Source organism: Camponotus floridanus, unplaced genomic scaffold, assembly GCF_003227725.1.
Source record: "Camponotus floridanus strain SB8 unplaced genomic scaffold, Cflo_v7.5 scaffold4, whole genome shotgun sequence".
Taxonomy (NCBI): domain Eukaryota; kingdom Metazoa; phylum Arthropoda; class Insecta; order Hymenoptera; family Formicidae; genus Camponotus; species Camponotus floridanus.
In genome coordinates, this window is record NW_020229547.1 from 290,243 (window position 1) to 317,029 (window position 26,787).

The window sequence follows — 26,787 nt, forward strand, 5'->3', positions numbered from 1 at the left end:
ATAAATTAAATGATTAAGTGATTTATGTCATAATTGGTACACTATTATGTCATAATTGATACACTAGTAACCAATACACACAACAGAAAATCTAATTACGTGCTGTCATTTTATCGCTATTCTGTAAAACTATTGTCACGACTGCTCGTCTTTCGAGCTGATTGACGCGTAAACAACTTTAATATCGCTGCTACGCTTTTCGCGATGAGGCTTTCTCTTCCAGCGTCGTTTTTCGACGAGCACTTTGAGGAAGTCTAATAGAAAAATTCAGATGGGAATAAGAGGGAAATGATGGCTCGAAGAAAAGAAAGAACTACCGTTCGAATCTCAACTACGGACAAAACAGAAAGCACGAGAAATTCACGAAAGCGAATCTACTAATTTAATCAGATACGATATATCGCGTATAAATACATGTAGTGCGTGCACGTATATAGCACTTAGTACACGCTCCATCTATTTTCTGCTCTGTCTGTGTTTTTTATGCCCCGCAGCATTTCTCATACATCATCCTACATCTTTTTACTCCGTACAAACTGGCCGAGGACTAGCTAAATAGCTGGCAACATGTAAAAAATTAAACCATTTTCCAAATGAGACAACAACATAGAAAGCGGAAGAGGTTGTTACCGCTTAACCGAGAAAAATATACTAAGAGAATGTCTTTTAAAATATAAAACGTGAAAAATTATATAAGACTAAATATTAAAATCTTGAATAATAATCAAGAGAGTTTTTTATTTCAATATAACGCGCGCGTATTTTATTATCATAAAATAAAATTTTTGACACGAGACGCAAATAACTAATTTCAAAAAACATAAAATTAATCTTACTTCTTATCCGTTCCGTTTTGCAAAAAAACAATAATCTCTCCTCTTTATTATAAAAAAACTAAATATTCGTAAAATTCTAATCACGGTGATATATCACGCAATTGGAAGTGTGCTCCTGCGTTCTTATGATTATTAATGAGCAACGGCATAAATCTGTATATATGATGTTGAATATACAACGCGAGCTTTAACATTCACGCCAGAATATATTATACTTAAACCGTAGTGCGACGCGTGCTCTTTCAAGAAACGCGCTCCAGGATTAACGGTGCGCACAAGTAGCAAAGTATACGCGAGGATATGTAGATAGCTTTCGTTAACCCGATATTCTCATCTTGAGAAATCAAATTGTATAATTATGTGCTAATTTGTTATTGTAATCCTGTAAATTATTACATTAATTCTATAAATTTGTCTTTATTAATTAACAGGAAATTGATATTAAAAAATTAAGAAAAATAATTTAACTATACATTAGCATCTTTATTTTCGAAAAAGACATATAGCAAACTATAAATAAAAACAAATATACCAAAATTAATAAATTCATAAAGCTATCATAAAAAATTTTTTAAATATTAAATTGTTATAAATGCAATATATAATGGAATATTATAATGGAATACTATAAAGGAATACAGTGATTAAAAATAAGAAAGAAGAAAGAAAAAAATGATCATATTAATTTAATATCAAATTATTTTTAAAATTTAGAATTAATTGCTATCAAAATTAAAAAATAATTTGAAACATTCCAATGTTTATTTTTCGCTGAAGGAATAAATTATATTACTGCAAAGATAAAAATTAGACAATAATTTTCTAAATAACAAATATTGTAAATAAGTATTATATAACTATTATGTAAATAAGTATTATATAACTTACTTACTTTATAATTGCTCCTCAAAGCCTCCCTTCTTTCTCTTTTGTTCTTCGCTGCTCTGCATTTATCATTAGAATACGACCGCTCGGCTTTACATACACTTGAAATTAATTGTGATTGTAAGTAATAGGTATTTTTTGCATTAGATATTTTTATTTTATTTTTTGTCTTCTTTAGGATTTTAATATCTGTTGTACTTACTTTGAAAAATAATATAACACAGAATTTTTATATTTTAATATATGTAGCACAAAATTATTACATGTGGTTATTATTATTATTTCCACAGTAAAACCCGAAAAAAGAAAACATTGCATGTTTCATGCGTCATAGAATATGGCATTAATTTTAATTTTAACTTAAATATATTTTCTAAAACTTATATATTCATTTATGTTGCAATGAGAGATATTAAAATTACTGTAAAATATATTTATTTGTTTTAGTAAGCATTGTACGAATTCGATCCCGTGATTATCAAACAAATCATAGTTTTATGTAACTGTGATTTTCGAATTCTCCCGTTACAATAGAGTAAAAGAAAATGCGTGTCGCACGACCATCAAGAGTTGTAAAATACCGAGCAATCGTTTGTTCTGATTAGTAAGCGCGATTTTAATTAACCGTGCTTTTGCAGGTGAATATCATAAAAAAGAAGCAAAAGACCAATAAAAGAGAAAAAGGACGTCAGAAAAGCAAGCGATAATAAAGCAATCAATGAATAATTCATAATTTCATTAATTTATTATTTATAAAATTAATTGCTCAATTCATCTTTGCGATAGCATAATTTAATTTTGTAGCTGCAAGCATTATTCTTTCAAACTCATTTTACAAGCAATAAATTTAAAATCAAGATATTTTTATAGAATTAAGTGTAGAATTAATTTAATATTTATAAAATATATAATTGAATATTTGAAATAATATTATTAATAATAATTAAATTGATATTATTAATTACTTTATTATTTCCTCTAGTCACTTTTATTTTATATAGCTATATGATTCTGCGTATATACTTTTGTAGTATTTCTGAGTAATTAATCAATAATTTTAATCTTAACATATTTTTTGTTTATAATTTGCTATAAATGTTTTTCGGAAGTGAAATTGCTAGTATAATATTAAATCAATCTCACCTTTAGATTTATTTTTTGTTAATTGATAGGAGTAATAAATGCGCGATTAAAAAAAACAAATAATCAACAATAAATTAATATTTAATTATGGCATGTTCAAATTTTCTTGAGGTGGGAATATCAAATTGAAACTACGCGAAAAATAAAATCTTTTTCGTTGTTACGCATTTGATGTGCTGTGATATAAGTAAATTCACATTTTTTTTCTTTAAGGACTTGCACTCTCTTGCGCGCAGTAATCCTTTACAACTAACATAGCACATCTGTATCTATATATGTATCGTTGGTTTAACCAAAAGCGATAACGACTATAACAGCAACATCGACGGCAACGACTACGGTTTCTCGCGCGCATCCTTTCCGATCTTGCATAACGAGACACGATGGTCGTAAACAAACTTTACTAAACCGAAACGATCGCGGGGAAAAGCTGGGAAAACGGTTTATATCTCGGGCTTAAACGTGAAGTTACGTCATCGAGTGCATTGACGTAAGCTACGAAAACTTCCATCGTGTTTTCCGATGCGCGAGAAACTGTGAAGAAGAAAGACTGCGCGAAGCTTAGTGCCTTCCTTCATCTCCAAACGGTTCCATAAATGCGATTACAGAAATGGAGAATAAACTATTAAATAATGAGCTCGTAAAGATTATATATAACCAAAAAGAATCATGGAATAATATGCAGGATATTTCAAAAAAAGTTTGAATAATATTTTAGACATAAATTTCAAAAAATCCAAATCAATATTTTATTAACGAAAATATCGAAATAATAACTTTCTAAACAAAAAGCATCAAGAGAGAGAAAATTTTTGCAGATAAAACCTGCAGTGAAAAATTCTTAACTAAAATATCGAAATATTAAAATTTTTGCAGATCGGTAAGTGATTCTTGTCTCGATGTTTTTATTAAAGAAAAATCAATTCTCTAAATTCGAAAAATCTATTCTCGAAGATATGACTCGCGTGTTTTCCCACCGCTCTGTATATTCAACGCACGTGCCGTCGATATCTCTTTACGGTGTACTCGAAGGTCCGGATGAACTCGAAGTCGGCACCTATGACACGCGATGCAACTGCGGTAACACGATAAAACGTAGCTATAAGCCGCAACCTGGCGCTATGGAGCTGTCGGAATGTGCCCTGAAACCGCCCGATCGTTAGCATTTCCATCCCACATCCGGTGAAGTCCTGCTATATATATTTTTTACTGTCGACCATTGTCAGCATTCGCGATTCTAGTTAACTGCCGAACGTTCGGGAGATCGTTTGAGATAACTGTAAAAAAAATTGACGCGTTTGAGCTTGCAAAGCACAATAGCGTAATATTTAATCGGATTATTCGTGCAGCTCTCTCAGGATTAGGGAATGAATGGGAAGAGTCAAGTGTTATCTCATAGAACAACACCGCATAATACGAGAGCGATGCAATTGTCTTTGAGACGAAATATAATACACAAATACATGCAAAATGAGATTTTGTTCGTCATTTTGTAACATGATTTACATTGTAAATCTTATAGAAGCCGTATAGCTAAAAACTAAATTTTTTAAAATATATGTATGAATAAAAATTAATTTTTCTATTATCGTAATGTTTAATGATAGATATAAAAGATAAATATGTCACGAATAATTAAATCCAAAAAATAATAGACATTTTTTTTATGTTTAATTTAACGTTTAATATATATTAATATTGATTTAATATTATTTCTTTAAATTTAGTTATGTAAATTTTTTAGAATTTTTTATTGTCTCTTGTTGGAAGGAATAATAGGACAGAACTTGTAACATTTTCATGTCTTTTAATATGCTGCGCTCCTTAACAAGGAACTTATTGCGAGAATTAGAAAGGCAGCAGTATATACATAATTCTCGTAATTTTTTATTACATTTTATATCATTCCACAACACCGCCTACGCGCTATATTTTACATCTATCAGTAAAAACATTATAATATAAAGATAACTCTGTGCCTTAAATTAAACGTTGAAACGTTTTAACTTCTAACTGACAATGCAGTGTCAGCACCAACAGTTTTCTCATAATTTTATAAAATAAGCTAAAAAGCTGATATTTTTTCTTATGTATTACATAATATAAACTAATTACAATTTCTTGTAATTATCGTTAAACATAAATAACGAAGTGGAAATTTTCGATAAAATACTTCATTTTTAATTAAAGAAAAAAGCTAAAAAATTTAACAGGTTGCATCATGTCAGTTAAAAGGAAAAACGAAAGTGTTATCTAAGAGTTAATCAGATGAAATGTTATCGATGGCGATATTCTTGAGCAATCGTTGTCGCTATTGAGCTTATACAACGCGAGCAAATGTAAATACATCCTTGTACCTACAGCTCTCGGGACACTTCGTCTTTTAATTGCCCTGCAGTTTCATAAAGTAAAACAAATAATGGTGCTATTAACGTAAAAATATTATGATATCACGAACGATTTCATTATATTGTTAAATGAAACGCGTACATTACGTCTTAGATGCCACCATATCGCCATAAATATCGTCGATCTACTTGACTTGTACAGAACACGTTTTAATAATATGTTTTAATAATAAGATATTATTTGTCATTCTCTTTCATATATTTGCCATCTTTGATTATATATGTATCCAAAATTCTCTGTATATTCTAATCTATAAATTTTTTAGATAATTTAAACTCGATTTGCGTGTAACCATTTAGTCTAATTAAATCTCGAATTATATATAAAATTCGATTAAAATAAATTTCTTGAAATTTTTTGTTTTCTATCTTCTATAAAGTTAATTATAAAATTTCCTTGTAAAGTTTTTCTTATAAAAAATTATCGATGATACTACAATTTTTTATTGTTAAAGAAAAATCGATTTAATCGATATTGGTCAAAAAATACGTCCAAATAAAAGAAACTACAATCTACGACATCTTTTATATATATATAAAATAATTCGCATCCTTCTATGCAATCAGGGCGATACGGCATGACGATAGTTTACGCTATTTGTTTATTTTACGTTCGGGGCGCTATGTCGGCGTCGAGCGAAGTATCGATTTTGGAGTTAAACGCCACCCTCTCTTAAGCCCCAGACAGCTAACGAGGTACGCTCACTTAAGATCTCCCGCCCGCGTTTTCCCACTCCTCATGCACGAGTACGTGCCGCGAAACTCACGAGAAGATATTTATTCCGCGATCCCGTATGGCACAGTCTCTGATGACTTTGGGGAATCGTGAGTAGAAGTAACAAGAGTTTCCGCGGTTGGTTTCGCCTAGTGGAATCGATGAACCGAAAGGTTCGATAAGTAGCGCGAATCGTGGTTACTCGATCTGGCATCTGCTCTCTCGAGCATACTAGAGTACTTTGTCTTAATACAGTTTCATCATTGTTCCCGAAGAGTAAAAAAATCAAGTATCTTTGAAAGATAGAATCAATTCTACGCAAATGCGTATGCAGATAATTAAAAACAGTTTCTACTATGATTGATGAATACCAATTAGTATAGAAAATATTAAGCGATTTACATAATAAATATTATGAGAGTTAAATGAAGTTGACAGAAAGAATTATAGATCTACACGCGATGCGTTGCATCGCTTGGAGAAATAATAAAGATAAGATAGAAGATAATGTATAAATATTATTCGTTGACTCACGTGAAACACTTGGAATCTATCGACTACATTAAATGGTGTGAGCACTGACAATAGCCAGAGGCCTAACTCTACTCTGGATTCTTCGATGTGTTGAGTGTCAAGACGAACGTAAATGACGGCGAAATCTCGATTCAACGAGACTCTCGATGGACCTTTTGTCAGTTAGCGTTCTTCATCATCTTGAGCGGATCTCGCATGTAACGAGCGAATACTTCCTTCTTGAACGTCTCAAACTGCTTCCTGTTGGCACTGTTCTGACGCTCGCGCCAGGCGGGTCTGCTCTTTCTGGTCTGCAGTCCCCAGTGCCCCGTAAATACAGGCGATAGCACTTTGAACTGATAACCCGTCACGTACATCTCGTAAACCTGCAAGAAAAACGAGCGACTGGTGTTACACGAGACAAATGTGCCCCCTGAAATGGAATTAAAATCGAAAATTGAAATAAATTGGAAACTGAGTCGAGCGCGGTTCAATCGATCGATTGTATTCCCCTATTCCGCGATCGGTATTAATTGATTTAATCTAACCGTCTTCAATTATATCTCGATCGAAATCAACAGCGGGGCAACAAGAATTTATCACAGAACCGCGAAAATGGCGAGAATCGTTCGCGGACCATTTTCCACGACGAGATTCGCGAGTGCTGGCAGGGAGATATAACACGTACAAATCTGCGCATAGACCGATCTGCGGTAACTGCGGGCGGGTGAGACGAGCGGCGCAACGGAGCGCACCTAGATTCTTTACGAGCCCGCTTCGAAGCTCGGGGAGTTTCTGATTCGAAACCAGGGTGAGCGGAGATTCTGGCTGCCGCGTCGTGTCTCGCGATGTAATAAATGCGGGCGTCTACGTAAGCCTCCATGCATTTATTGTATTTGTGTGTATGTACGTGCAAGCGAGCATGCCTGTCATTTCTGCGGAATAAGATCCGGTCGAGGAAATGACATTACATTCTTCTAGGTCGGCGCGCAAATGGAAATTTTTAATACGAGCGCGTACTTCGCAATGTACTTTGTCGTAAATATACGAGTATGCGAAAATACCTAGTGACGCATCGTAATTATCTTTTATTTAATAATGGAGCTTTACATTTGTCGAAGATCGTCTTTACGATTTTTCCTTTTCTAACGTTAAAACTTACATATAATATTTAATAGAATATCTGTCCGTTTGAAATCGTAATATTTAAGTGCAATTAAATCTTGGCAGAAATTACTCTGGAGACCTACATAAATCGTATCCTTAGTTATGTACACTGAAAAAGTAATAGAATCTTGGCACGGTATAGTGACAGGATTGTATCGAAAATTGCGCCCAAATAGACACCAGAGATCAACGGACGTTATAACCGGCAAACGCATTTGTACACCGTATTTGTATGACGTTGCGACATTTCCGGATGAGAGCGTGCTCCTCGCCAACTTTCGAACGTGCGTCCCATTTCGGCGGAAGTGGCTTTCAGAACATGGCGCAGATATTCGTTCGGATAGTGACGTCTTCGCGGGAAGTCCCGTGTTTCCGACAGCGTAAGCAGGGCGACAGCAAGGAGAAAAGCGGATGGCGTCGTAATCTCGCCCTCGGTTTGCCAGGCGGGACAAGCCAGACAGACCTAACGGACGAGATCCGGTACGCCCGTTCTCCTCCAGTCTGAATGCGTCTTCGTGAATAATCGCACGTAACAATATACGGCGACAATATTCGCGACAGCTCTGTATGTGTGTGTGTGTGTATATGTAGCCAACTTTGTCTATAATGATTTACTTCATATGAAGTTTCATATGAGTCAATCTGCTCCGGTATGCATAATGCCACACTTCATTTTCCAAAGCTTGAATGCAAATATTTCCTATGAGCTTGCTTTGCTTTTTACTTTAGATAAATTATCACTTTATATAAGTTATACTATTTATTATAACGTGATATAAATTGATTATTTAAAATTCTATTCTATGAAAATGTAGAAATTATTTGCATATATACTTCTTATACATTTATAGAGAGAGAAAGAATTTTGGGGACCACATATTCATAGTCATATCATTACTCATCATAAATACACGATGGGATCATGAAGATGTATCATGCAGATCCAAAAACGCAGAATGCAAAGCCGTCTTGATACAGTCACAGCTCCTCATCGAATTAGAAACGAGATAATGCATCAAAATTAGCACATGAAGCGAATGATAAATGATGATCTTAATTATAGAACGGGTTGAGCGGGAATATTGTTAGTTAATGCGACGAAGAGTGGTAACCTATGGGGACAGCAGTATGCACGCGAATTATATCATCGGAGGAAATTGATAGACAGAATCTAATCTACCACGTTCTAGATCTTGGAGATGTAGATCTCGTGAATAATTATACATAACGATGACGCGACATGCGTGTGACAGGCGTCGCGACGTCCTGGGATTGTCTCCGCAATACATGTCGCAATGGATGCACACAATTCGTCACGTTATTATAGTGTGCTGACACTGCCAAAATATATATCGCGATCGACGGGACAAGCTCGCATTCATAACTCGTGTCGATTCTCGTGTGTATTCTCTTCCTCAGACTGGGTTTCGTCCTATACAATTGCTTTGAAAGCATATAACGCGTAGCATGGCACTTACGCAACATAACGAAGTTATATCACAAATCTTGATTCAGATTGTATTTTTTCAGCTACGAAAAAAAGGATTAATCTTTAAAATATGATCGAAATATATGAAAAATATATGAAAAATATATGAAAAATAATTTGACATTTATATACTTGAGAATGACATAAGTTTGATGAGTATGGAAATCAAGATACGATGGAAAATGCAACAACGACGGGAAGGAGAGTTTTAAATTAAAAAGAAAAATTCGCGTAATTATAGTTTCATGTATTTAAGAATATAAAATTCGGGCAAGAAATGACATAAATCTGATCTCTGGGGACAGATACTGTTTTCCGACAGTTCAACACGTATATATGACATTCTCGCACAGATTATATGACTAACAAGCTTACGCTTGCGCGGCGGACAGCGTGCATAATTATCCGTCTTAATTGGATAGATAATAAATTCCTTTCAGTTTCGCGCGCGGATCTTACATCCTTGCGGCTAAAGTGCGCCTCTCGCGCGCGAACCTCTTGGTTACGGAAAGAGGACGACCGACTGTTTGCCGAGGGTTTCTCGGGGAACAGATTGCATTAAACAACGCGGCGGGCTGACGTATCTTCTTAATTAACAAACCTCGCGGTCTCACATTCGTTACAGACTCGCGGGCGTAATGATGTTTGCTGAACTTACACGTGCCTTGATGCTGCTTGCGAATGCACACCATTGCACGTCCTGTTTGTACGCGAAACTTTCGTCATCGCGACGATTATTGGATAATGCATATGTACCACGGCTACTGCGGCATTAATGCATACTTTACACACACACACATATATAGATATATATATATATATATATATATATATATATATATATATATATACGCGATATGCACAGCTATAAAACAAGCAGAAGGCAACGCGGGAGACATGCTCCTGCCATAAAACTTGCCCCTTTGAAATTCCGACACGGCCTCTCGAACTACCGTATGCAACATCGACAACTGTCAACAGCTAGACTAGAGAATATTCCGCGCAAACCGTGACGCACGATAACGCATAATGCACGTCAAAGCTCCCGAGAACGCGAAACGGCCCGTTGAAACTTTTGCGCGACGGGATGAACAATTTGCGAAACTCGACAGGATCTCTCTCCCTTCCGGCAGGGCTCAAAGGACTCAAAGGGCGGTCGCGATGGCGCCGTACGCGTGTATTGCGTATGCGAGTGCGAGTAAAAAATAAATGAATGAGAGAGACTGTACGGAGAGGGGTGGAAAAGACGATATGTATGCAAAGCATGCAATATATTATTTACATAATTCTATCTTCTATGCGCTCCATAATGGCTCTTTTAACGAGCACGAGCGTTTAGATTCTTCTTTCTCAAAATATCATTTCTGCAAATATTATACATTCTTTATTGAAATTAATAAAGAGAGATATAAAATATTCAAACATATTACTGTTTCCCCAAAGAAGGATTAATAATTTCACTATTTAGAAAAAAATAACACTTGTTCCGGCGTGTTTTCTACATTTTTATAACGGACGCAGTGAAAAAAATCATTCTTTCGAAATGATCTGGCTTGTACTACTAATGGCTCTTTTAACGAGCACGAGCGTTTAGATTCTTCTTTCTCAAAATATCATTTCTGCAATTATTATACATTCTTTATTGAAATTAATAGAGAGATATAAAATATTCAAACATACTACTATTTATCCAAAGGAGGATTAATAATTTCACTATTTAGAAAAAAATAACACTTGTTCCGGCGTGTTTTCTACATTTTTATAACGGACGCAGTGAAAAAAATCATTCTTTCGAGATGATCTGGCTTGTACTACATCCGCCAGAGATAATACAACAACACTTGCCGCTTGAATGGGAGATAAGGTAATCGTTTGCGGCTTTCGAATGGTAATGCATAATATTGCAGTGGGTCACCAGAGAGCGGCGGTTTTGTATTTGCATTAGTCACAATTGTACATGTTCGTGTATGCATCTGTGTAGCGTATCACATAATCGGACCACATGGTTGTAAGTACGTGCGGCTGCATGGAGAGAACGCGTATTATAGCTATTATATTTTATAAGCGCGACCAGAGTAAAATATGATATTTCTCTATCAGGGATGTGCAATAAATTCTAAAATAAGAAACTTTTGCACGTCTCATCGTAAAAATAAGAATGATAATAAAACAGCAAACATAATATTCTACGAAAAATATAATCTCCAGAGAGTAGCGGTTGTTGTGCGTTGCTATATCGATTAATAAACTCGCAATGCACCTCACGATTTCTATTCGACGTTTTATTTATTCTGTTCGGGGCATTTCTGTGCTCCGGATATCCAAAAAGGAAAAGGTGCTTAAACGTGTTCGTGTAGCCGCATGTTTTACAAACACACAGCGGCGGAGTTAAAATTTTACAACTAGCGGAAACGTGGACGCGGTGCAACTCGCTCCGCACGCCCGCTCGCAAAAATGGAATTGCATGTCGCGCGGAAGATAAGCTTACGGTTCTAGTACCTGGGGGAAATGCGCCCGGGTTAATTTCACGCTTCGGTATCGAATGGACGGTGTCACTATCATCGCCGCGGACCATTACGATCGTGACACGCCGATGCTGACAGTTTGCGCTCTTTATTTCATTCCACTGTCACGACGAACTCCCGTTCAATTTCGTTCGGAGAAGACGAAAGTACGCGACGTCGTGTCCGGTACAACAAATGTGTGTGTAATGTCCAATACATTCGATTATCTTTTTTTTTTTTACTAATCGATACGTTCCATCGTATTTGACGCGATATTGGCAAAGATCAGAAATGTATGATCACTTTGTACTATAATCGAATCACTCTTTCGTCGAGAGACAGAACTCCCGTCTTCGATAATATAGCTTCTCCAGCTTCAAAGCTTTCAAAGATGTGCGATATCATAATGCAGGATGCAGGACACATTGCACGTAATGCAATCGTTAACATTTCCTCATCCGATTGGGATTAAAGTATTAAATTTAATTTGTCTGCATGTTGCATGTGCACACAATGCCTTACGTGTCACAGTCTAAGCAACCGGGATGCATACTGAATTGTGCCAATGTCATGTTGTGTCATGTATTTCGTAAATTAGACGTGACGTAATTACCGTGTTGTTACATGGACTCAAATCAGCGCTGACACAAACTACGCGACTCGATCCGTACCGTTTGCAGGAGGATCCCGTGGTATCCCGATGCTCGAAATTCAAAGACAGAGTGTCCCTTTGATATTCAAGAACCCCATAGCTCGCTGAGAATTCCTTACGTACCGACGTGTTTCGGGCGGTTCTGCAAAATCACTGCGTACCAACGGTTTAGCTTTGTTGACGCAATCTCATCGAGAAACCCGCGCCAATTTCTCTCAGTTCGCACAAGCCGCAGCGGCTCTCTTCAATTTGCCCGCGTACATGCATCTCTGGTTTGCAAAATAATCACTATAATATGTTGCTTTGTATAAATTTTCTCATCGTCGCCATTTTCGACAACAAAATAATGTACATTCCTGTTTATTTAAATATTTAAAATATCTAAAGTAGCGTGCAATTTTTCCTTATCTATTTTATATACGTTCTACAATATTATGTATACCAGTCAAATTAGCACGATTACGCTACAAACGATTGAGAACAAATGTAACTGACGCACAAATAGCTAATGCATAATTTGTTAAATATTGCCACATGTTAGCTTTATGAATTATACGATGCTTCTTTGACAGATTTTCTTTATTTAATTTAAATATGCAGTGGCAACTTGAGTAGTATCTCTAGCTTTATAAGAATATAATATCCATAAACGCACAAAACGTTAACCAATCGATTATATTCGTCGCAAAACGATGGAAAAGCACAAATGACATTTTTCGGATAATATTCAGATTATTTTTTGTCGCATCAAGATGTGCGTATTTCGTCGAATGAGCGTGCAAAGAAGTGACATTTAGATGAAGACGTGCCGACGCATGTATAAGATAAAGTGAGTGCGAGGTAAACAAGATCGTATAATTTTTTCAAATGACAGCCGAGTAATATGCCGGCTATGCGAGGGTAAGTGGCGGGCTAAATCTGATAATTGAGTTTTATGCCATCGCACGTCGACGTAAATCCCCGCGAATACGGCGTGTCCCAGCCGCCTACCGCCGTATGGCGCCTCCACTTATCTTACATTCTCTGCATTAAGAGGGCACCGGCGCGGCACCGCAACTTAGGATGGAATTAAAACGGCGGGGAAAGCAAAAGAGGAACGCAAATCCTCTCGTTCGTTTCGAAGGCGCTTAAGTGGAGCGAGCAGCGAAAATGGAAATCCATGTAATTTTAGACGAATTCAAATTTCGCTACAGAAATATTCTGGCACCGCACGTAATCGTGACGTCGGAGATATTTTTTTGCATTTTTCACGACATCGAAAGGAAGATTATCAAATATCGCGCGCCTTTTTTTCTTTTCAAATACGACAAATCTTGCTACAGAAGCTTCGCGCGAGAGTCGATCGATCGACTCTCTACGAAAGAGAAGAGAGAACTTGCATTATCCTGCGAGACACTTAAATTGCTGCTTGTTACACGGTGCCTGCAAGCCGCGGTCATTGATCTTCCATGAGAGAACTAGCCGCTAAATTACGGACATCCTTTGGCTCGAGTTGGATCGTTGGTTACCGACGTGCTGCACGGAATACCTGAACGCCTAATCGAAAATCACTTTCGGACCAATTCAATTATAAAACAGTTAACGGAAAAAGATTGCGGGAGAAATGCGTGGGAATAATTAAACGCATAGATGGAAATAATACCGATACGCATACACACGCGGTACTATATTCGAAAATCGAATAAGATTTTTGTTGCTCCATTATCGAATTTGCATTATGAAATGCAGCCGCTACGATATATGACGCTTGATATATGCACCAATAATTCAAATTCGCATAGGTTAATTCGCTCGGCACTTTGCTTCGGATGCAAATTTAAATGCGCGTAATGCGAAATATATAAAATAAAATTTACTTATTCAATATTATTTAATCCCACATTAAACATCTAGTTATGAAATACGCAACCAATCATAATTGAACGTGCAAAAGCGCGCTACGTCAAAAATTAACAGCAGGCTATCGAACGAATTAAACTGAAATAAATTATATCAAAAGCCGAATTAAGCGTTAATGAGTCATGCGAAATAATTCGTCAACATTCATCATGTAATACTTATTATGTAATGAATATGTAAATCATATTAATGTGTGATTACCGACTTGACGAGGCTAAACTTGTAACACAATATCCTATCTCTTCTGCAAAATCAAGATTCTCTTTTAACTTTCAAAGAGACTCGCGAGGATAGATAAGAGGATTTACTTTTATTTTATTTACATATTTTCAGCACTATATTTACCTCACAATGACTATATAATGCGTAAATCTGAACTCTAGAGTTCGTAATTTTCGACAAACTGCAAACGATAAAAGGCGCCGCTCGCAACAAGCTCGAACAAATCGGATCGTTCTATTCGTGCCGGCTTGCCTCTGATTTACGATCCCAGCTGGCCAAATCGCTCAATCAACGTAGCAGAGTGACCGGTACGTTGAAGTGTCTAGAACGAACTATCTCGTTTCCGACTTGATTGCAATCATCTGCGAGGTGCTTGCGTGCGATACTTCGGTGCCACTTTTCTCGCGACAACAACATATCTACCTATCTACCCTCGAGAATCGAATGTATCGCTATTATAGATTAATCTGAAACAATAATGAATAATGAATCAATGAGAAACAAAATGTCAGATGGCGAACAATGTTGATACCACTTGATATGTACAGCGCGAATGGAAATGCGTATCTCACGAAGCTAATAACGGCGTGGGTGGTCTTTAACCCCTGATATAACGCATATATATGTAAATCAATATTCAATTTCCTAATTAATATTAACTTCATGCAAAACTCCTCCGTTTATTATCATCATACTATTGCTTGAGAAATTAACTCTCTACTGTATATAATGATAATAATTTATCTTCTTTTTATCTGATTTTTTCCGATTCTCAAATTGTTGATCCGAATTTATGACATATATTAATGACAGTGATATATCCTTTTAAACTACTGAATGTGTTCACTTTCCGTTGATTTTTACTCCTGCATTTTTATTCTTCCATCTCTCACGCCAGGCTTATCTCACTTATCGCGATGCGCCGGCCCTGGGAGCCGGGAATCAATCCGATAACGCCAGTCTGATGAGATATCAAGCCGGAACGGTTCGTGCCGGCCCGATCGGCACATTCGATAAACACGACAATAAAGAATCCCTCGAGGTTCGACTACGTTGGCGTGTCGAATCGGCGATGACAAGATCGATCGTCGACGCGATATATACATATATATATATATATATATATATATATATATATATATATATATATATCTCGAATCGCGAACGAGCAGCGCGTGCCGCGAATCTCGTCGGGCCCGAATCCTTTATATTGGGGTCGCGTCGACAATCGGCCAGTGCGTCGGCGAGTAATTGAAGGTTGTATCGGGAAAGAGAAAGGGAGAGGGAGGGGACGTTAAGCCCGCTCGGCCAGACAAAGGCTATGCGATGAGAAGGGACGGGGAGGCATGGAGAATTAACGAATCGATCGGCAATTAACATGCTCATTTTGCCGGGGCAATCGAGGCGAGCCAGGGAACTGGCGTAATTGCGTCGCGATTATGGCGCATACCGCATTGTTCTCGCACATTGCATACGCAAACAACCGAAGATTAATTAACGTAAAATAAAATTTAATCGGCAGCGATGCGTCCTCGCGAGAAACGCGCATCTGCGGGAAAGGCATCTCAATTGCGATCTAAAATTCGACACCTGGTCATTCAAAACATTCCTAGACTTAATCGAAACGCAACTTTGAAAACAAGATTACGAGTAACATTTAATATGTAATAAAATAAAATTCAATATTTAATAAAATAAAATTAAAAAATGCATTCGTATAAATCTCGTGATAGAAATCAAGAACGAAATAGAATAGCACAAAACAGGAATATTTTTAAAAAGCGATAGAGATCAAATGGCCAACATTGTGTTTCCCCTTCAAAAAGGGTAGCTCGATCTTAATGTTATACATCTCGGAAATGAGTCTCTAGCAGCTGGTTAAACGTGTCGCAGGGGACGAAGAGAGAAACGGACGATACTCATTCTCATTTCTCCGCAGGAGTGAATGGATGTTGCGCAAACCGCAAAGGAGATGCGAATACGTACTTCCGATGTCCGCTGGCATGTAATATCAGCCGCATGACCGCGACCACCACACCACCATCGCGACTGTTTGCAAGTCGACGACGCAGTCGCGATACATATATACGTAGATTTACGCTCGTTTTATTGCCCTCGGTACTTGGCATACTTCGTTTTACGGTCGTCGCGCTCGGATTTTCGCCGTGCGATGGAATTTCGTTATTTCCGCCATGAGGTCGAAAACCACGAACATCGTACACTTCTCCCGTCGAAACAACGCGGGAGCCGCGTGCCACCCTACGAGTGTACATCCATATGCTCGGAGGTATGCAAACCTGAACTGCAAGCAGAAAAGTTCCCTCGCCACCGCTTCGTAGCACAAATAATCTTTTAGAAGCCACTACAATTTTAATTGCGATCTTTCTCTTTCACAGTTGTACTTAAGCAACAACGAGAAGGGAGAAGAAAAGCTTCACGATCAAGTTCCTGCGAAAGATAAATCGAAGCATCTATAGATATTGTTCTTCTGTTTGTTTTTCTTTCAAATTTTAGTCTCGAGATCGAAAATCCTTCCCGTTCCATTAGATATCAAAGTTTCACCCGCATGATACGTCACGAGCCGCATGACGAAGTTTCAAAGTTTAATATTATCGACCTAAGAAATTAACGATTCTTCCGTAATTTGGGCGAGAACGACGTGCCTGAAAAGTACATTAGCGAATGCAATTTGCGACCCGCACGACGCTGTCCCGATATGCAAACGTTCGATTACACAACCGAGGATGCATCAAGTTTAAATTGAATAATGATCGTTCCGCGAAACGAGCCTCCATCGCCCGATAACAACGCAACAATGATAATATGTAATTCAATTAATGTCGCGACTGTGCACGAGGGCATGCTCATTCCAATTTGCTATTCTCGAACGTACTATTCACAAACGAGCGCCCTTGGCTCGTTTTCCCCTGGCTCAAGCCAGGATCTCACTAGCATGCGTTCTTGCTAAAATTTTATCGTCGCTATATCCTTTTCACATAACACGATTTGCGTTCTTGAATTAGCAAAATATTGCAGTTCAAAACGTTAATTATAAAACGCGGACAATATATGTGTGTTCGTTTTTACCCGTAATATCCCAAAATGTACATCTTTTCGTTAATTTATGTCGCTTATTTACATAGTAATGTAGAAACGTAATAATGGGCAGTAGCTTCCGGTTCCATCACTGCCATTTATCTCCGTTAATTCCATTAATGCGCCCCGAAAGGTATATTAATTTTCGATGAAATACTTTTTATCTCGTGACGTTGAGCTAAACTAACAGCGCGGTAAAATATCATCCTGCATTCATGCAATTATCATGGGTACATTTGGATCTAAACCATATTTATGTTCTTTATTACTCATCCACTTTTTTATGGAGGATATCGACGATAATTTTATCGCGAAAACATTTTTAATTCAAGCTGTTCTACGATATTGTTGCTAACGGATTTAATACATTTTATATAGATACACGCACTGTGCTTATCTTCCCTATAATAATACTATTATTTTCATCCATTAACGGAAAGAATGGCGTTCGTATCATCAAATCGAACCCACCCCAGATCGAACATAAACTTTCGCATTGTAAAATTTCATGTTATTTCGTGTTCGGGCGAAATTGTATTTTCGATTCTACATTGCCACTAACGTATTCGTCACGTGGCAAACGCAAACAGAAAAAAAGAGACGTGTATCCTAGGGAATATCGCGTACCTGGGTATTCCTCGTATATCCGTATCCCATAAACCTCTCATCGTGAGACGGTGCGATATCTTTCGCCACGTAAAACGGCTCGTAAAGGAATTCGAAATTCGTCACGTCATGACTAACGTAGACCTTACCAGTCCTTACGTTTTCATGATATTTATGGGTCGGCGACACGTCCTGTAGCCACCTGTAAAATAAAAAGTTCTCAAGCATATATATGTTGCGCAGTATTCAAATAACAGTGCTTAATTAAAACTTTATATTATATTTTTATAATATATATTATAATATGTAAAAAGAAAAAAGGGAGAATCGCAATCAAGTATGAATTACGTTCGAATAATCATCTCTGAATAACGATAAAATTATATATATTGAAGTCATACAATAATGTAACTTTAAATAGAAAAATCATTACATTATTCACGTTATTATATTGATTCAATCACAATTTAAATTGAATTAATATTTCAAATATTATAAATCGATTACATAAATGTATTTTTAAATAATGTCAATATATATATGATTATATATATATATATATATATATATATATATATATATATGATTATACATTATTCAGTTGATTGAAGCGAATTCCAACAAATTTATACAGAGCTAATTTTTAATAAAATCACTTACCTTGTAAAGTTTGTGGCGAATTGATTATGTATAAAGACTTTTTGATGAAAGGGTCTAGCTAAACCTTTCCTCGCAAGCCTGATGAGTTCCGTCTTGTTCTGGGGGAATCTCATACGCGTATCCAACTCATATGTAGGTATTACGTAGGCGCACTTATCACAGTTGTCGTTTCTGAGGAACTCATCGAGCGCGACCGACAGATTGAAGCTCGGTATGATATCAACGTCTGTCAGAAACACATAGTCCGTCTGGCAGTTCTTGCGCGCTAAGTTACGCATATGATTCTGCGGATAAACGTTTCGTATCCGCCAATTGGTCTGCTCGCTGGATATGTGGCTCGCGAACTCGTTCAGAGTGGCTTCCGGTTTGGCACAATCAATAATATCGGGTAGCTCAAAGACGCGCGGCTGTTTCTTAGGCGGTCGCATCCTCGGTACAGCCAGAGAGAAGATCACTCTCTCTCTGATGGACTCGTAGCATTTTCTCAGGTACACCAGGTAACGTTGCAACACCTCAAACTCTTCGTCACCGGCAGCGTAAAGCGCCACGGACATCGGTCCGGTCCAGTGCAGAGCGACTTGCACCAACGAATGTAACTTTTCCACGGAAGTCTGGGTAGCCAAACACACCCGGTAGGTCTGCGACAACTCGGTGAATTTGCTACCGACTAGCACCGAATCAAACGTTCGAAATATCCGTCGTGCGTCCCATCTACCAAGCTTGATATCCAGCTGCAGATTGTTACTGTCAGGTGACGTCGGTTGATAATCCTGCGTAATACATTCTGACTGTTGTTCCTGCTGCTTGACGAGGGTACCGAGATTCCACTCGGTGACCGCGCTCACCTCCATCACTTTTCGTGGGATGGTCTCCGGCACACAAGTTTCCGATTGTAACAGTAAGAATGTTAGCAGCATGTTCGACAGCGCCAAGATGATCACGCTCGTCAGACTGAGATTCCATGGCCGGCATCCCAGCTGAAAAACAATAAAAAAAAATTTGCACGTCATCGGAACCGATATCATTCTGGAAAATTCAGATTTCGGGATACCACAAGCATACAGGAGAATGATTTTAATTAACGATCAAGTATACGTCAATTATATTTTGAATTATATTATATTCAATTATATAATTAATATTTTGAATTATATTATATTTTATTTGAATTAAGAAAAGAATAAAGTTACAAGTAATACTTATTATATTTAAAAAAAAGAAAAGATTCGAATTTTAAATTAATATATTTCGTTTGTAATATTAAGAGAACATTAATTCATTAAAATGATAGCAATGACATGATGAATTAATTATACGATTGTATGATTGTGATGAAGCAAAGATATGGAATAATAACAAAGTTCTATCATAATTCATCGCGATTTCATCTTGATTAATTATTGTGCTCATACTTGTAAAAGTCGCCGAAAACTTGACAAAGAAAGTAATCGTGATGCGAATATCATGTGTTCTCATTGTAACCTGTCCGCATTAAATCGTGGAACGACTTCCCTTTTCGCCGCATTTTACGTTCACCACTTATTCTTCCAGAACCGCGGGGCACAATGTGTCGCCGACTAGCGTGAATAATTTCATAGGGACACGTGAGCGGAATAAAATAGATCATGGTGAGATGAAGTCGTCGCGTAATGATGAATTTCGCATTTGCAGCGGCAGACTAACGTCTCGAAAAACATTAATCCAGATAATGCGAATCCTTCGAAAAACAATTGGAGGTACATGTAAAGCGTGTTATTTGCTTGTAACAAATAATTTGTACATAAAATATTTCATTATTCGTAAGAAAGCACAAAAATCTGCGAATTAATTTTGGTCGGGGGATATTTGCCAATTGTTATTTACATTTAGATATAACGTAAAATACAAGAGAAAACATATTTCTTTTAACATTTTCTTATTTAGAAATTATGCAGCTCAACGTTTGTGAAAATTATTAGTTTTAGATCCAAGAAAGATAACTTCTTTGACACATGGAACATGAGACTAAAACAGACGGTAAGAAAATACATTCGATAAAATGCAGTCAAGCGCGCATGTTGTTCTACACCGTCTTTAAACGTATCAAAACGTGTAATCGGATTATACCTTTTGCGCGTATTTGCGAGAGAAGTTAAAGAAAGTGGACTGGGGAGGGAGGGATGCGTTTAAACTAGAAATACCTCGCTCCCTTCTATAAACAGGGAGATTATCCCGATGGATGTTCCAAGCGAAGAACTTATGATAACACCGCAACGGCTAGCGTTGTTTTTAAACAAACCCATGAAAGTGGTTCGGTCATCGACGAAAGCAAACTGCTGAGCAACTTGCCGACAACAGCTTGTCGGCTGCAGAGCAAGAGCTACTTTGCTATCTTAATTATCAGTTTGCTGTTCGATGGAATCCGTTGCAAAAATCAATGCTTGTTTTATAACGAGATAAACGAGGAAAAAAGGGAAGCAGGTTTCGGATATCACAAACAAACAAAAAATTAAAACGAATGAGAGAAATATGTTTTTGCAAATTATTATCTTCAAATACAATTTTTATCAAATTTCATAAATATAAAAATAATAAAAACTTTAAAATGTTAAAAAGAAAAAAAAGAAAATGTCCAAAATTTGGTCACGAGCACAATCGTTGAAGTTTTATGTCACGAGCACAATCATTGAATCGATGAAATAAAAAATTTCTAATAACGCATTCTTTGTATGGCGCTCGCAAAAGAAATATTAATTATCATTTTTCTTTGAAACAGTAAAATCTCCAATATTTCGTTCCTAACTTGGTATTAAATACAATATCGAATAAAAATATTGCCCTTATTACATTATTCTTAAAATAATTAAAGGATTTTTATATCCTTCGCTTTGATAACGCTTCGCATATTTTTATTCAAATTTTATTATTATTCAAATCTCTACGATAAATATTTAAAAAACTAATTTTGTATGTATGTATGTCTGCGTAAAAGAATATATGTGCAGCTTACTCTATATTTACTTTCGCAGCAAAGTTTCATGAACTAAACTTTAAGGCTGAAACTTCGCGCGTCGAATTGTGGTTCGCTCAGGATGCCAAACACTCTTCCCCTCCAATATTAAACCTTACAAAAAATCGCGCAACCAACTAAATCGTGTTCAACTAACTGGGCGGGGAAATCCGCCCTAATGCACCATAGGGAACAATGTGTTGCTTCGTAAACGTAAACGTCGGTCGTAAGTATTCCGCACAACAAGTTTCGTGTTGGCAAAGGGCAAAGGGTAGCCGCAGTGTCTACTAACTGTTGTGAACCTACTGAAAATTATATACATGCCGATAAGAACTTCGGCAACCCTTCCTTGCACCGTTCAACATACACCTCCCGCTTTCCATCTGGATGTTCAACCGGCGGAACTAACACCCGAGGTAAAATCTTCGCGCCCAAGGGAGATAAATCATCCTTCTCCTACTTCCATCCTCTCCTCTCCCTCCCGATTCCCGACTCACAATCTTCCTGCACAGATCGCCAGCCTCACCGACAAGCAAACCTTGGCTATTTGGATGCGCCCGCATCTCCTCGAGCGAGTATGGGAAGAAAAGTCTCGAGTGGAAATGCATCTTCTCAAGGAGTCTTGACCGACTTGGGAAAGCGGATATCGGATGCATTAAGGTCACTTGTGTGTGGAACGAGTAGCGCGCGTAATGTATTCCTTATGATGTTACATTCTCGCGAATTACAGCCACAATATATATATAGTATGTGTAAAACGCGCGTATGTTTACCCTAAGATGCATTTACACACCTTCCTCCTGCGCAGCAGGATATTCGACGAATGTGGCAAATGCAAATATTTGATGACTCAAAGGCACATTCGAGCGTTATGTCAATTCGATGACGATGGAAACGTAAGTAAGAGTGATATTTTCATGACGTTCCTATTTTAACTAAAAAGCGCAAAATTATTAATAAGAAAAAATGTTAAAAATGTGTCTTTTAGCTCTCTAAGTTCTAGCCTATTTACTTTCATTATTATCATACTTTTAAATTTTTGCCAAGATGCTCCATATATTATACATTTATATTTCATATAATAATTGAATAAAAATAGTTCAAATTTATACACAACGTAAACTGCAAAAGAACTATTACAATTTAATTAAATTATTCAAAATGATGCTACAGTAGACAGAAAATAAAATAACGCGAGAATCGATTGTTTGATATCGATGTAACTTTATTCGCTCCCCGTTTGTAACATGTCTATAAACTAATAATGTAGGCAATTAAGTTTGACTTGCACTTATTACACATTCCTATGGATAATATATAAAAACGGTGGCTTTGCATGTAAGTTGCGTAAGCCATTAAACACATTTTGCGAAAAAAATAGAGAAAAAGTGCCGTTTTGTAGAATTGTTCAAAACAGCGACAGCGACGGAAAAAAAGTTTGCGAACTCCAGCGTACTATATTTTTCTTAGCGCGCGCTCCAAGAAAGACCACCATTACATATGACGATGATACGTATAACGTAGTAACCACAATTTCGTCATAACTATTTTCTTATAATTTGTTCGATAAACGCGATTTTTCCACTACCATGTTTTCTTTCCATTTCGCTGCTTGCCGTATCATTATTGTGAAAAAGTTAGGAACGAGTACCTCGACGACGCAATCATCTTTGTTTTGCGTAAAAAGAACCGCGGAAAAATATGTTTGCATCTTCATGTATGAAAATCTATGGAAATATCGCACGATGAAGCAAAAGTAATCTTGTAGCGCATGTTTTTATTAACACGCGATATGGTATCTTTCTCAAATCCTCCTTTAACATGTATGTTTCAATCATCACGTAAATTAATCTATAATTAATCGCAAAAGAAATATAAAATGCGATACTTGTGAAATATATTCAATAAATCGCAAACGTAAGGATCTCGTATAAAAGTTTCTTCCCTTAGAAATATTCTTCTAGAAAACAAAGTATTATTTTTTTAATGTTGCAATGATGTAATAATAAAATTACACAGCATAAACGATAATATAACAAGCAATACAGAGTATGTAGAAATGAAGTAGAAAAAATGAGAGAATATAATACATGCTGTGCACAATAAAGCAATTATGAGTATGAAGGGATTATTAAAAAGCTTTCATGTGCTACGTCGACAAAACTCGTGGACGTTTCTTTGTCGCATCACGTCCTTCGTTGTACACGTTAGTTGTAACCTAATGTCCACGAAAGGTCGTAGCACGTCGGTGTCGGGAGAGAACATCAGTTGCAGAGATTTTTATAACCCAGAGCGGAAACCCCGATGTGCAACCATGCATGCCGGTGTAAAACGCGAGAAAATTCCAGCCGTCGTCAAGGTTCGCCCGAGAGGACACTGTACCAGCGTTCGTGTCTAGGTAGGCAGATGTATTAACTCGTCGTGACGTCACACACGACTGCGGGAAAAGAGAGAAGGAGATACGCGACGTCCTCGTGTTCCCTGCAAGGATGTTTGCATGCTATTACCGCCAGCAAATCCCTCTACGTCGCAGCGGACGCTCATTACAATTGCAAGCGAGGCAGGCGCGCGTCGCAGAAAGTAATATCAGAATGCATTGGGATGTGCATCCGGAAGTGTCCCGAATCCGCGTTCTTCGAAAGGAACCCGAACACCCGACTCTCTTTTCCTTTTCTTCGCTTTTCCCCCCGGCAGCGTGCGACTGGCGAAGCAGTCTCCGCATAAAGAGAGGGAATTTAATATTTTCGAAGAAAATTCTCTCCAAGTCCATTAAAAAAAGGAGAGAGATGATCCGTGACGTGAGAATGTATAACTCAATGATCTTGTAATTAGTGTGCATATCGATTGACATTTGAGGATTAGATAAAATTATCAAATTATTATTCCGAGTAAATTCTCAATTTACGTGAATTTATATTCCGATTCAAGTGTGATTCAAGATATACGCATAAACTCTCTTTCTTCTTGCCATTCGCAAAATTTCAAATTTCAACCATCTGTTTAATCACAATCTCTTTGTAATCGATATAACAATTCCTCTGTGATTTTATCAGAATCCGATCAGTGATCAATGACACATCAGTGACATCAAACGTTCTTTTATCGAGTCTATCACCGAGACTAGCATCGTTCTCCGATAAATGCCGCACCTTGCACGGTAAGCAATGTATGCAGGTCGTTTACAAATACAGGGCGATTGCGGCGATAGAGATTCACACGAGAGGAAAGAGAAAGATCGATAGCTGAATCTATACTAATTGTAAGCTTTACGTTGTCGAAATCAATCAACATCGGTTGGAGAACGGAACCATTGAGAGCGCGCACTTGATCGATATTCTCAAAGCCATAGATAAACAGCGCAATATTAATACAAATGTAAGAAGTTAAAAAATAATGATATACAATTAATAAAAAAAAATAGAAAGCTTTTTTGCTAAATAATAGCGATAAATATAATAATAATCAACAAATATAACAATATAACAATAATAATAACAATAATCCGATTGATAAGACCAGTTTTTGCATCTGCTCGCACATATTCCATTACAATATCGTTCTCGTGAGAAATCGCGAGCTTATCGACCGGAAGACTAAAAGCTGCCAATGGAACATACATTGATAGAGGTGTACGGCATACGAAGTTCCGACGACCTATGGTAATTCCAGGCACCATGAAAACTCGTGTGCGCGTCCAAGTAGCTGCTTGCTTCGACGCACAGCTACACGAATCCCTCTATGTGGTACACGAAGAGCCGATGGCATAGGTACGCGAAGTACTGGCGGAGAGAGACTGTGTGCCAATGTGTGCGGAAGGTGGAGTCACAGCATGATTGATTATGCGAACACGTTGTTATCACTGATTCAGTCTGCTGCGTGTAGCGCGCGTGTACTGGCTGGGGCCGACCGGGGCAAATGTGTGCACATTACACAGCTAACCCATTATCAAATTGTGTACCTGGGCTTTGGGTGTTCTCGCTCCCGTTCACGTTTCACGAAGCGAACGTTCCATCGCGTAGAATCTTAGAATCGAACTCTTTAGAAAAATTTTCAACTAGTTTCAGTAATCATTTAAGAATTGAATTTTTCCATCAAATATATTTTGAATCATTAATTCTCTTACAACAATTAGCTTTACAACTCGTACACGTATGATTCTTTGTAAAAAAATTGAAATTATAATTTTTAAAATTTAATATTTTAATTTTTAAAAATTGAAATTATAAAACTGAATTTTAAGATTCCATTATCAAAATTGAGATATTAAAACAATAAAATATTACTAGAATTCAAAAACATCAAAGAGAATTTAAATTGAATTGAAAATTGAATTTTTCATAAAAAAACTTAAAGTTTTACATTTCTAATTTTGTGTGAAATAATCGGGTTAGTGAGCGTCTCGACGATTTCACATTTATACGCGCTTCAATAATACTCTGAAATTCAACGAACGCGCATACAGGCGACGAAGGATTATGGGATTATCGATTGTTTATCCGTTCCATAATGCGTGACGATATTCGATGTATGCGCGAAATTACTTTTGTACCTAGCACAAATAAATTTCCGCATACGTAACCACCCCGAGAAATCCGTACGACTCTCTTTGATGTTTTTTCACGTTGCTGGCCATTCTGGATTCCGTCAAAGATCCGGTTTGGATAGCAGATCCGTGCACGATATTGTACCACGAACCAATGTGTTGGTTTCACAATTTTCGAAATCTGTCTCTCTATACGTACTGTTAGATTGGAGGAAATTGGAATGCAATATTTCTTTTTATTAATGGACTAACGGAATAAAAGAATCGTGATATATATTGGATATCTTGCCATGTCTTATCAATAATGAAATCTGTCATTCGTAATCCGTCCTATTATTAGTCATTCATTTTACAGTAATCTTTTTTTATTATATTACATGAACGTATATATAAAGACATCTCTCATTTTTTAGTAACCTTTTTTTATTATATAAAGTATATAAAGATATCTCTCTTTGAG

At 37.0% G+C, this 26,787-nt stretch overlaps 1 protein-coding gene across 3 annotated transcripts in view; it reads right to left on the reverse strand.

The window, feature by feature from the left end:
• The window catches only part of LOC105257574 (beta-1,4-glucuronyltransferase 1), a 42,986-nt gene that overhangs the window by 8,799 nt on the left and 7,400 nt on the right, over nt 1-26,787 (reverse strand). Inside the window, exons 1-4 of one of the 3 annotated variants that reach the window (XM_025411372.1) lie at nt 25,402-25,485; nt 18,796-19,772; nt 18,157-18,337; nt 5,738-6,886 (exon numbers count right to left, since the gene is read on the reverse strand). In XM_025411372.1, the coding sequence (XP_025267157.1) occupies nt 6,680-6,886; nt 18,157-18,337; nt 18,796-19,772; nt 25,402-25,422 (1,386 nt within the window). In that variant the 5' untranslated portion in view covers nt 25,423-25,485 and the 3' untranslated portion in view covers nt 5,738-6,679. Of the gene's footprint in view, nt 1-5,737; nt 6,887-18,156; nt 18,338-18,795; nt 19,773-25,401; nt 25,486-26,787 lie in introns of those variants that run through there. The other 2 variants (XR_003123199.1, XM_011268294.3) reach the window with 2 other exon arrangements.